Source organism: Eumetopias jubatus, unplaced genomic scaffold, assembly GCF_037043125.1.
Source record: "Eumetopias jubatus isolate StellerSeaLion01/CBP00866 unplaced genomic scaffold, mEumJub1_p1.0 scaffold_9, whole genome shotgun sequence".
Classification (NCBI taxonomy): Eukaryota; Metazoa; Chordata; class Mammalia; order Carnivora; family Otariidae; genus Eumetopias; species Eumetopias jubatus.
The window spans coordinates 87,314,725-87,326,866 of record NW_028274815.1 but is presented as its reverse complement, the minus strand read 5'-3'; the positions used below and the strand labels follow the sequence as shown (position 1 = coordinate 87,326,866).

Genomic DNA, 12,142 nt, shown 5'->3' with positions numbered 1-12,142 from the left:
GTTGCCCAGTTTTCCCAAAACCATTTATTGAAGAGATTTTTTTCCATCGAGTATTCATTTCTGCTTTCTCGAAGATCAATTGACCATATAGTTGTGGGTCTATATCTGGGTTTTCTATTCTGTTCCATTGATCTATGTGTCTGTTTTTGTGCCAATACCATATTGTCTTGATGATTACAGCTTGAAGTCTAGAACTGTGATGTCTCCAGCTTTGCTTTGCTTTTAGTTATCATTTTTTTAAAAAGATTTTATTTATCTGACAGAGAGAGACACAGTGAGAGAGGGAACACAAGCAGGGGGAGTGGGAGAGGGAGAAGCAGGCCCCCTGCAGAGCAGGGAGCCCGATGTGGGGCTCAACCCCAGCACCCCGGGACCACGACCCGAGCCAAAGGCAGATGCTCAACAACTAAGCAACCCAGGCACCCCAGTGATCATCATTCTTAAACATATCAGCACTGCTGATTTAATCTTAAATCTTGATGTTTCATCACAAATGAAATCCCTACCTTACTTAAAGATTTAGAAAATTTTACAACTATAAAACCTATTTTTAAAAATGTTTTAATAGACTTCATCTTTTTTTTTTTTTTTAGAGCAGTTTTAGGTTCACACCAACACTGGGAGGAAGGTACATAGATTTCCCATTACCCCTCCGCCCCAAATGCAGAGCCTCTGACATTATCAACAAGCCCCACCACAGTGGTACATTTATTGTAACTGATGACCCTACAAGGACACATCATCCTCCAAAGTCCATAGTTTACATTAGGGTTCACTTTTGGTGTTATACAGTCTCTAGGTTTGTAAAAATTTAAAATGTCATACATCCTCCATTATAGATTATCATACAGAGTAGTTTCACAAGCTAAAAATCCACAGAGGATTTTCCCACCTATTTCCATTTTTCCCCCCACCTATTTAGCCCTTCCTTCCCCAAACCCCTGAGTACCACTGATTGCTTTTTTTCTCAACTGTCTTTTGCCTTTTCCAGAATGTCATATAGTTGTAATCATACATTATGTAGACTTTTCAGGTTGGCTTCTTTTGCTTGGTAGTAGTATACATTTAAGTTTCCTCCACACTTTTTCATGGCTTGATAGCTCGTTTTTTTAGTGCTGAATAATATTCCATTGTTTGAATGTACGACAGCTTATCTATTCACCTACTGAAGGCCACTCTGGTTGTTCCCAAATTTTGGCAATTATAAATACAGCTGCTATAAACACCTATATGCAGGTTTTTATGTAGATATGTTTTCAACTGCGTTGGGTAAATACCAATGGTTACTAGATTGTATGGTAAGAGTAGGTTTAGTTTCGTAAGAAATTGCCAAACTTCTCCCCAAATGGCCATACTTACTCTTTTGCAACCCCACCAGAGTTCCTAAATGAGAGTTCCTGTTGCTCCATGTCCTTGTCAGCATTTGGTAGTGTTGGTGTTTCAGATTTTGGCCATTCTAATAGGTGTGCAGTGGTTATCTCATTGTTTTCATTTGTACTTCCCTGATGACATATGGTGTGGAGTATCTTTATATGCTTATTTGCCAACTCTTTATCTTCTTTGGTCTGGTATCTGTGAAGTTTTTGGCCCATTTTAAAAATCAGGTTTCTGTTTTCTGTTGAGTTTTAGTGGTTCTTTGCATATTTTGGGATAATAGTCCTTCATCAGATATATGTCCTTTGCAAATATTTTCTCCCAGTCTATGCCTTCTCATTCTCTTGATATTATCTTTCACAGAACAGCAATTTGTAATTTAAATGAAGTATATATAGCTTATCAATTCTTTCATGGGTCAGGCCTTTGGTGTTCTATCTAAAAAGTCATTGCCATACCCAAATTAACTAGGTTTTATCCTATTATCTTCTAGGAATTTCATATCTTGTTTTACATTTAGGCTTGTGATCCACTCTGAGTTAATTTTTGTGAGGGACATAAGGTTTGTGTCTAGATTCCGTTTGTATGTGCATGTCCAGTTGTTCCAGCACCATCTGCTGAAAAGATAACCTTTGCTCCACTGTCAAAGAACAGTTGACTGTATTTATGTGAGTCTTTTTCTGGGCTCTCTATTCTGTTCCACTGATCTAGATGTCTATTCTTTCATGAATACCACATTGTCTTGACTGCTGTAGTGTTATAGTAAGTCTTGAGGTCAGGTTAAGCCTCCCGTTTTGTTCTTCTTCAATATTGTGTTGCCTTTTCTGTCTGACCTATATCATTTTCCAAAGAACTTTTTATGTTTGTTGAAAGGCATGTCTTTTCCTATGAGTATTCTCATTAGGCAGTTATACCTTCTGTTCTTGTCCAACAGTTGATATTCTATTCTTTTTTCAGACTTTTGCAATCTATATTCTAAACAAAGAATTTGGCATACATGGTCTACCCATGGAGGAAAAATAAATAAAATATATTATGGGGTTCTTAAAATTGAAAGAAGCAAGTTGTTAATGGTTCATAAAAGACAAATAAGCCTATATTTAAACTCAAATAAGTGTTTTACAAAATGAATTTGTCAGATACCTTTATATATTAAGGATATTAATCCCTTGTCATATTTTCATGTTAATTCTATATTTTTATTATAGTTCAGTCTTTTTCTTTGTAACTTCTTTAATTGCTTTAAGTTTAGAAACATATTTCATATCCAGAACTCAAATGATTAAGTGTCTTATACTAGGTTTTTAAAAATCCCTTTCACATTTGACAAAACTCTTCAAATCCATCTAGAATTTATTGTGGTGTGTGGGAGTGAAGTAAAAATCTGACTAAATTATTCTGAAGTAGTTATTTAATTCCTTCTTTGTTGGTTTCTATGTTTTCAGATCTTACTGGAGTAGTATACAGTATAGCTTACTTGGTGTTAGAACATCTGGAACCAGATTGCCTGAATCCAATCCTAGCTTTACTATGTTACTTGCTCTGTGATTTGAGTCTCTTAATCTCTTTGTGCCTCGGATTCCTCACTTGTAAACTGGCAATGTTTGTAACATATTTCTTGGGGTTCTTTTGAGAATTAAGTGTGATAAGATATGTAAAGTGCTTAGAAGAGAGCCTGGCCTAGAAGTGTTTGTTGTTATACAGAAGTCTCTATGTCTTCTGTTAATGTCTTATTTCTACATCAGATCTGCATCAATTATGGTTTCATAATAAATTTTAGCATCTGCTAAAGCAAGATGTCCATTTTCTTTTTTCACTTAAAAGTATTAACTACTCCTGTGAGCTTATTTTCCATTTGAAACTTAGAATGATCAAGATTGCCCAGTCAAAAAAAATCCTAGATTTTTTAGTGAAATTGTTTTGGAACATGTAACCCAACCTGAAAACTAGTATTTCAAATAATAATAGTTGCCATATATATGTTTTGCAGTTTTCTTCATGAAGGCCAAATTTTCTCATTAAAGTTCTTCCAAAAATTTTATTTTTTGGCTATTATGGAATTTTCTTCTTTCAATCAATCCCACTTGGCTTACTCTCTTGTCCCTACCACCCACCTTTATTGTTCTACACAGTAAGGTTCTTATATTTTTGTCTACTTGTTTATTATTGCCACTGGAATTTAAGTCCTAAGAGGGCATGAATTTAGTGTAATTGGTTGACTGCATCTCCCTAGAACTCAGTATTCGGCCTGACTGTATAAATATTTGCCAAATAGATACATAAAAGAATGTAATGGTATTTATCTTACATTTAATGATGTCATTGCACTCTCATTTTATTTTTTTTATAATAAATTCTCATATTAGGTTGACAAGCATTATTACCTCCAAATAATGCATTCACTTTCTTTTTAAACTGTTGTTTGAGCTTCAAGTTTATTCACTTGGCCAGAATATAAAATAATAACAGTAATAATAGCCATCTTTTTTGTTACTTATTTTATTAGGAAATCTTAAAACAGAATTTTAATTTTAAAAAAATAATAGCTTGAAGGAACTTTAAAGCTTAGACACTTAAAATCTTGATACTAGGATGCTACCACATTACACAAAAAAATAGAAAAAAGGATTTACTAAAAAATACAAGGTGACTGTGTTATGGACAAGAGTTTTACATTCCTAGTACATTCCTTAACTTAGAAGTTACAAATATAACTTGCTATTAAAATAACTATTTTTACCTTATAGCTTTCTGCTCCTTGAATGAGATCTCTCATGGAAGTAGAAAACTGATCCTTTTCTGATCGAACAGATTCTAGCTCTTCCCGTAGACTCTGAGCCTATTTTAAATATAAGAGTTTTTTATGGACAGAAATATTAGATTTTCTAACATGTAAGATTCCTGAAGCTTGCATTTTTAAGTCCCCTTACCTCTTTTTTGCTAGAATCTAGTTCTTTCTTTGCCTTCACAGCAACCAGTTTTATCTTATTTATTTTTTCCTCTTTCTCTTTGGATTCTTTTTCCAGATATCCTAAAAACACAAAATGAAAGAATTATATATGAACTCAAAAGTAAAAAAACCCAATTTACTTACTTGAGCCTTAGAAATTGACCTTCAATTGGGAACACAAAATCTGTAATTTGGAATTAAAAGTAATGAAATAAGTAGCAAAAATATTAATATTTTTTTAAGTGAAAGCTTATTCATTACCTAAGCAAGGCAAACAATGTAAAAAATTTCTTGCAATCAATCAAAATAGCCTACTTTTCTTAAAAATCATTTCATAGGCAGCTAGAAACTAGAGAGGGTATTAGTACTCCTTTAACATTAGAAGATTTCCTAGAGGGCACCTGGGTGGCTCAGTTGGTTAAGAGTCTGCCTTTGGCTCAGATCAAGATCTCAGGGTCCTGGAATCAAGCCCCCTATCCGGCTCCCTGCTCAGTGAGGAGTTAGCTTCTCCCTCTCCCTTTGCCCTTCCCCACCCCCACTTGTGCTCTCTCTCCTTCAAATAAATAAATAAAATCTTAAAAAAAAAAAAAAGATTTCCCAGAAACTCAAGTATCGTAGGACTTTCAGTGGCAATCTGCAAATCAGGGTTATGTAGGGGAAATACCAGACACAGTTAAATACTTAGGATCCATAGGCACACACCTCTTGGTTGGCAGGTGTGATTTTTACAACTAAACCCATAATGTGTTTTACATATCCAATCCTGATCTCTCCCTTAATGTCTTTAGCCATCTCCTCTATTTCAACTCCTGTGTTCCGGATCTTAATTCTTGCTATTTCTGCTTAAGTCACGATCTGAATTTCTGTCCTTGCTTGTTATTCTAGATGCACCTGTGCTCACAGCCTCTGCCTTCCTCTGCCGCTACAGGTGACCGTTCTGTGTATGTGCAGCACTGGCCAGCTGTTACACTTCTGCATTTCGTTCTATAACCCACTCAGGCATCAGTGCAGCAATGCTCCCTCTTTCTTGTGCAGCAAATCCCCCTAATGGATTTTTTCCCAACATGCAAATAAGGAAAATATCAAGAGCTTTAAAGCTCAGAGCAAACAGTGGAAGGACCAAAGAGGATGGGAAGAGGTCACAAAAGGACTGGTGAAACATTGCACACACACAAAAAGGCAAATCACCACACTTCCCATCTGGCTATTGTCTCATCTCTTTCTTGTAAAGCAAAACTCTGTGTAAGAGTTGTGTACACATGGTCTCAAATTTCTCTTCCCCCATTTTTTTTCTTGAACTCATTTCAATCAGGCTCTGGCCTCAGCATATCACAGAACAGGTTATCAAGTTACTAATGACCTCTATGCTGCTTAATCTAATGATTAGTTCATTGTACTAATGTTACTTGACCTGTAGCAGCATTTGCCACGGTTAAATACTTGTTCCCTTTTGAAACACTTCTATCACTTGCACTTCATTGGTCTTAATTTCTAAGACATTTCATGCTCTGGGTTTTCCTAACTCACTGGCTACTCCTTCTCAATCTCCTTTGCTGTTCCTGTCTTTCGGATTTTTAAATGACAGATTAATTGTCTCTGGTCTTCTTTTTTCTACATTCACTTCCTTGGCAATCTCCATTTTATGGCTTTTAATGCAACTATTATGTTAACTACAACTTTTTATCTCTGGTCTAGCTCCCTCCCCCTAACTCCAGATTTGCATATTTAGCAGTCTACCTGACATTTGTATTAGGGTTGTTACATAACATGTCTCAAACTGAAGTTCCTAATTTCATCTAACTCCACTTGCCTCAATCATCCACCTCAAGAAAATAGGATTCATCATAAAATCTTACAACTTCCTCCTCTCCCTCTTCCCCACCAGACTAATTGGGCACTAAACTGAAGCATTATGGGCACATTACTTAATATTTCTAAGTATTTGTTTCTTCATTTTTAAATGGGAATAAAATAGCTACCCCATAATGTTAGTTGATGAAGATGCATTAGGAAAAAGTCCCAAATGCTCTGCACACACTCTTTTGCTTTTGTGATGGGACTCCTGCTTCTCCAAGAACTTCTTGGTATGCTCCTTAATCTTATATATATTAACATACATGCATCTGCTGTTCCCTCCTGCCTCTTCTCTTGTCAAATTTCTCATTCTTCAAGACACAACAAAAGTACAGCCTATTCTGTGATGTTTTTCCTAACTCAAGACAGTTAATCATGCCTTCCTGTACTGCCAGCACTGTATCTTGTCCACACCTCAAACTACTGCAATAGCCCCTCCTGGCACTGAACTCTTTGAAGACATAGTCTATATCTTAATCACTCTGCTATTAATATAGTCTGGCATTCAAATAAAGTTTGCTAAATGAATGAAAAATCCCCAAACAATCATGGAACCATTTATAAAGGGAATCACATCAGTCCTTTGGATTAAACAAGAAAGTGGTAATTTTGGAAGGGAAGGCCAACAAATGGCAGACAAGCAAGAATGGGGACATTAGAAAGAGACAGCTAGTTATTACGATTTAACAACTCACTAACTGGTTACTACATTTCTCAATAGCCTCTAACACTAGAAGAATCTGTGTAATTCATTGCAATAAGATATGCAAAACCATACTTACCTATTTTTTCTTCCAGTTCTTTTACTAAAGAAGGCTGATCATTTTCTATAGGTGATTTTGCTAAGGAATCCTAGATTTTATAGGAAAAACAAAAAGAAAATCACTTCATTCCCCACAGTGAATTGGCCATCATGTCATGCATGAGAAAATCCTCATTAAAGAAAATTCACGTAAAAGGCAATCTGATGAAGTCTTTTTCCTACCTTGACAGACCAGGTAATACTGACCTTATCATGCATATGGTATTTACTATAAAAAAAACCAAACAGTAGTATCCAAGGCCAAGATGAATAACCTGACACATATCAAACACAATGCAATAAGGGAAAGGTTAAATGATTATTGTTTATCATACTTTCATAAATTTTTGGAGAAAAATCTAAAATTTTGGCTAAAGCTAAATACTGCAATAGCCCACTTTTTTGCTCAACAGTGCTCTTTAAGAAAGGTATTATGTATATTACATAAGAATGAAATTCAAGTCTTTTTCATTATGTAGTTTTGGTGGTGACTGGCTGCATAATTTTAACCAAGACATTTAAGCCCCTAATCATTTAATCTTATGCAAGATCAAGATTCTAAAATGATCTAAAACCAAAAAGTGACCAATGTGGATAGAGGATACACAACAGGAAAATGTTTACTGTACTTTTAGAAAATCGTCATTTGAGCTTAAATGATGAAAATTTACTTCTAACTTCAAAGTGTAAAAATTTAATGTATATATTTTCTCGAATCTAAGACTAGAATTAAGAATTTATTTAAATTAATAAAATTGAAATAAGAGTACCTTTAATAATAACAACTCTGCTCTCACATCCTGTAATTCCCCTTCTTTTTGTTCTAGTGATAGCCTCAGATTTTCAAGTTCCTTTACAAGACATTGTTCTTTTACATTATGGGTTTCATTTTTGCTACATAATTTTTGAGAGGCTTCTTCAACTTGACTTAAAAGATTCTGATTTTCAAGTCTTGTTTTTTCATTAGCATTCTTCATTTCTAGAAGATCAGACTGCAAGTCCTCTTTATGTGACAGCGTTTCTTCTAACTCTTTCCTTAAGAGAACTTTCTCTTGTTCATGGTCTCTTAGTAAAGATCGAAGTTCTTCACATTGAACTGTGTTCTCTTCTTGAAGGCATTCAATCTTTTTTTCTAACTCTGCTGCCCTTTTATCATAGTGAAAAATCAAGCTGTGTTTTTCCTCATTTATTTTAGTTAAGGATTCACCTATAGCTTGCAGGACATTCACAACATCTTGTTCTTCATTTTCTTCTGAAATTTTGGATTCCATCTGCTTAAGAAAACCATATAACTGAGTTTTGACAAATAACTTCTGAACCTGCTCGTTTTCAAGCACTGTACTTAAATTATCTCGTTCTGCAACCACTAACTGAAGTTTCTTTTCTAATTCAGAAATGTGATCCGTAAGCATAAAAGTTCCTTCTTTTTGGGACAGGACAGCTTCCAAATCCCTATTTAACTGGTTCTTTTCTGAACTTAATCTATTATTTTCCTCATAAAGAGACTTCACTTCAGATGACAGGGCTTCCTGGTCTTCAGAAATAGTTTTAAATTGAATTGTAAGCTTTTCTAGTTTTTGGTTATTTTGATCCTTTTCTTTTAAAGTTTCTTCTAGTTCTCCTGTTAATTCATTTACCTTTTGTTCTAATTCACTGTTGTACTGGCTAGTTTGCTCCACTTTTTCCCTAAGTTCTATGACCAATCTTTCTCCCCTTTCACATTTTTTATGGAGATTATCCATCTCTTCATGAGAAGATTTTATTTTACCTATGAAAATATTTTTTTCCTCAGTAAGAGAATTTATCTTTGCTTCAAATTCTTTTAACATGGTATCTCTCTCACTGAGACTAACTAAACATACTTCATTCTTTTCTTGAAGACTTTTTATGGTATTTTCAAGTTCTGGTACTAATTCTTGTTGGGATAACTTTTCGTTTTCTCTCTGGAGATGATTCACAGTTTCAAGAAGAGCATCTTTTTCATTAAAAGCAGTTCTGAGCTTCTGTTGAAGTTCATTAACATCAGATGCTTGCTGTTGCTTCATTGATTCAAACTCTTGACTTATTTTCCCAGCAGATTCCCCCAGTTCTGTTTGTAAGATTTCCATAATTTCTCGCAAACTCTCATAATTTAAAATTGCTTCTTGCTTTTCTTGCTGTAGGTTTTCACACTGCTCCTTAAGACCCTGTATTTCAAACATTAATGTTAATTTTTCTTTTTCTGAGCCTGACAAAAATGTCTCATTTAGTTCTGATATTTCTTTTTGATGTTGTTCCTTAAGACTCTGTACTTCTTTGTTATGTTTTTCTATAGTATAGCAAAATTGTTTATTTGAATCTTCTAGCTCAGATTTTAATTTTTCAATTACACAGCCCTGTTCTTCTTTAGCTAGCAACAATTCATTAATTTTAAACTCCAAGTCTTCCCGTTCATGAAAAAACTCATCTTTTATATGTTGTGCATCAATTTCAAGTTTTAATTTAAGATTATTCATGTAAGTTACCTCATCTTTTAAGATACTATGTTGAGACTCCAATTCTTTTAAGGTATTTTCTAAATGTTTGACTTTTTCGTTTACTACTTGTTCTACAAAAGCATCTTCTTGTAAGTCCAAAGGACACATCTGATTTTCATGGTTTGCATTTGGCGCATTCTCTAAGTTTTCTAATTCACATTCATATTTCTCCTGAGTGTTCTCACTTGCCTCACCTTGTCTGACTAAATTCTCCTTTAGCTGGTTTAAATTATTTACTTCTGCTTCACGTTCTTTAGCAGATGCTTCAATTTGGCACATTAATTCTTTAACTTGCTCTTGGTGTGTAGCTTTCAATTGCAAAAGCTCTTTTTGCAAACTCATAACATCTTTTTGGTAATGCTGGGAATTAGCCTCAATGACTTCTTGGAGATTAGTGATTTCTTTCTCCTTTTCATTTGTGGCAGCTCTTAGTTGTTTTTGCAGATACAAAATTTGCTCCTCAAAGGCTGGCCTGATATTCTGAATCTCCTCTTGTAGTTTTTTAACATTATCTTCACAGTCACCCTGGAATTTAAGTTGTTCAGAAAGTTCCAATTGTTTTTTGGTTACTTCTTCCAGTTCCTTTTGCAAGCTAGCTTTATCTTCACTGTGCTTGGAATGTACTGCCATTAATTCATTTTTCAGATTTTCAATTTCTTTCACAGAGTTTCTTTGCGATTGTTCAAACTCCTTGTTCACATCTTTGATCTTAGTTACAGAATCCTATTATAAAAACAAGCACACAAAAATTATTTAAGACAAAAGAAACACCTGCCTTCAGGAAAAATATTAGCCACAGGTTAATTAGAAAAGGAAGTGAGCAAAAATGTACATAGAGAAATATGATACTGAGATTCCAAGAATTCTGCACAGGCTGTGACTACCTTAAGTATGACAATATACTGCACATCAGCAGTATTAAATATGTTATTCAAAGTAGTAACTAAAAAGACAAGAAAACACAAAATAATAACCAAGAAATAAGAAATCTCTTGAGTTTAATTTCCTTTAAAAAAGTGATAAATTATGTAAGTTGCATTAAGTCACAAGACTTTAATTAGTATCTCCTGAGTAAAATAATAAGGGACTTTTGGAGAAAATTAGCCCAGACCCAAAAGGCAATTGAGTATCCTAGAACTGAACAGATAATGATATTTAGAATATGTGTGAGAATCAACTTATTTAAGTACTGTTTCACAAAATAAGTAATCTTTATTAATTTTTAATAAAGAATGACATTACAGCAATAAGGAAGATTAAGCAATGAAACAATACTGGCTCCATTTCTATGTAGCCAGATGATTTTTAATTATTTTTCTTTTTAGATATCAACTTGTTTTCTTGTAAATTATTAAAATCATCAGATCAGATGTTTGTTAAGGTCTTAGCTCTAAAATTCATGACCACATTAGTTAACAAATAAAAAAACCAAACATTAAACTGTTGCCTTACCTCAACCTCTTGCTTCATTTTAATATTTTCCTTCTTCAGACAAAGACACTGTTGCTCAGTCTCTGCTTTTTCCAGAAGAATGGCATCCAGACGTTTAGTCAATGCCTGTTTTGGAACAGGATGATTTGTTTGCCTGAGGTTAAACATGGTGGATTGACCACATGCATAATTTTCTCTTCACCTTTTCCAAACCACACTGAAGTAAGGATAAAAGACTTAAAAAGGTCTATACAACACAAGAACAAAGAGAAAAGGAGAAAAGAAGTGAGGATATGGGAAATTTCACCATATTTTTTTAAAACTAAAAAGTGGAGGAGGAACTGAATTAGAAAGAGGAAAAGTATAACTCACAGTACCTTCACAAGGAAACACGTATGAGAAGCTGGCAAATACTCTAGAAAACTAAATGCTCAGAAATCAGAGTCCCCAGATACTGTTAAGGGAAGTACTAATGTGTGGGATTCAAAAATTGGGGATTGGTTGAAAATCTGAATAGGGAGTGGTTAAAATAATAGGCAAGAAGTCACCCGTGTCCCTTCTTCCTCAGAGACAGGTTTGTTCTCTGCAGAAATTAAACAGGATAGGAAGTTAATGAAACAGAAACTAAATCAACAGGAGTCAGTTCTTTGAAAAAAAATGCTAATGAAACAACTCTAGCAAGACTGACCAAGAGAAGACAGAAATCACAACCATAAAAATAAAAAGGAAACATATTTACAGAAAATCAGAGATTAAAGAGTTAAAGAGAATATTACAAACAATTATTTGGCAACAACATTAACAACTGAAATGAAAGGAATAAAAATTGCTAGAAAAATATAGCTTCATTAACTCAAGAAAAAATTAAAAAGCATAATTAATACTATAACTACTTAAAAATGAAACTAGTGGCTTAAAAATTGTCCACTAAAGAAAACAGAAGGAAGAGTTTTACAGGTGAATTCCATCAAATTTTCAAAGAACAGATTATCCCACTTACATATGAACTTACTCAGACAAAATAAGAAGCAATTCCCAAGTTATTCTATAAAGTTTGCAAAACTTGATACAAATATCCAAGGACTTTACAAACAGGCAAATCATAAATCCAATTCACCACGAATCCAGATAAAGTTAATCCTAAAGGTTAAAATCTAAATAAATGTTAAAATCCTAAATATTAGTCCACTATCACCCTAGATCTGCTTGCCTCTG

General features: G+C 34.1%; 1 protein-coding gene across 2 annotated transcripts in view; it reads right to left on the bottom strand.

The window, feature by feature from the left end:
- Positions 1–12,142, bottom strand: part of GCC2 (GRIP and coiled-coil domain containing 2) — a 63,238-nt gene that overhangs the window by 44,614 nt on the left and 6,482 nt on the right. For both annotated transcript variants that reach the window (XM_028091273.2, XM_028091274.2), the window contains 5 exons: positions 10,949–11,053; positions 7,751–10,219; positions 6,961–7,030; positions 4,305–4,405; positions 4,115–4,213 (listed from right to left, as the gene is read on the bottom strand). In XM_028091273.2, coding sequence (XP_027947074.1) covers positions 4,115–4,213; positions 4,305–4,405; positions 6,961–7,030; positions 7,751–10,219; positions 10,949–11,053 — 2,844 coding nt within the window. The remainder of the gene's footprint in view (positions 1–4,114; positions 4,214–4,304; positions 4,406–6,960; positions 7,031–7,750; positions 10,220–10,948; positions 11,054–12,142) is intronic.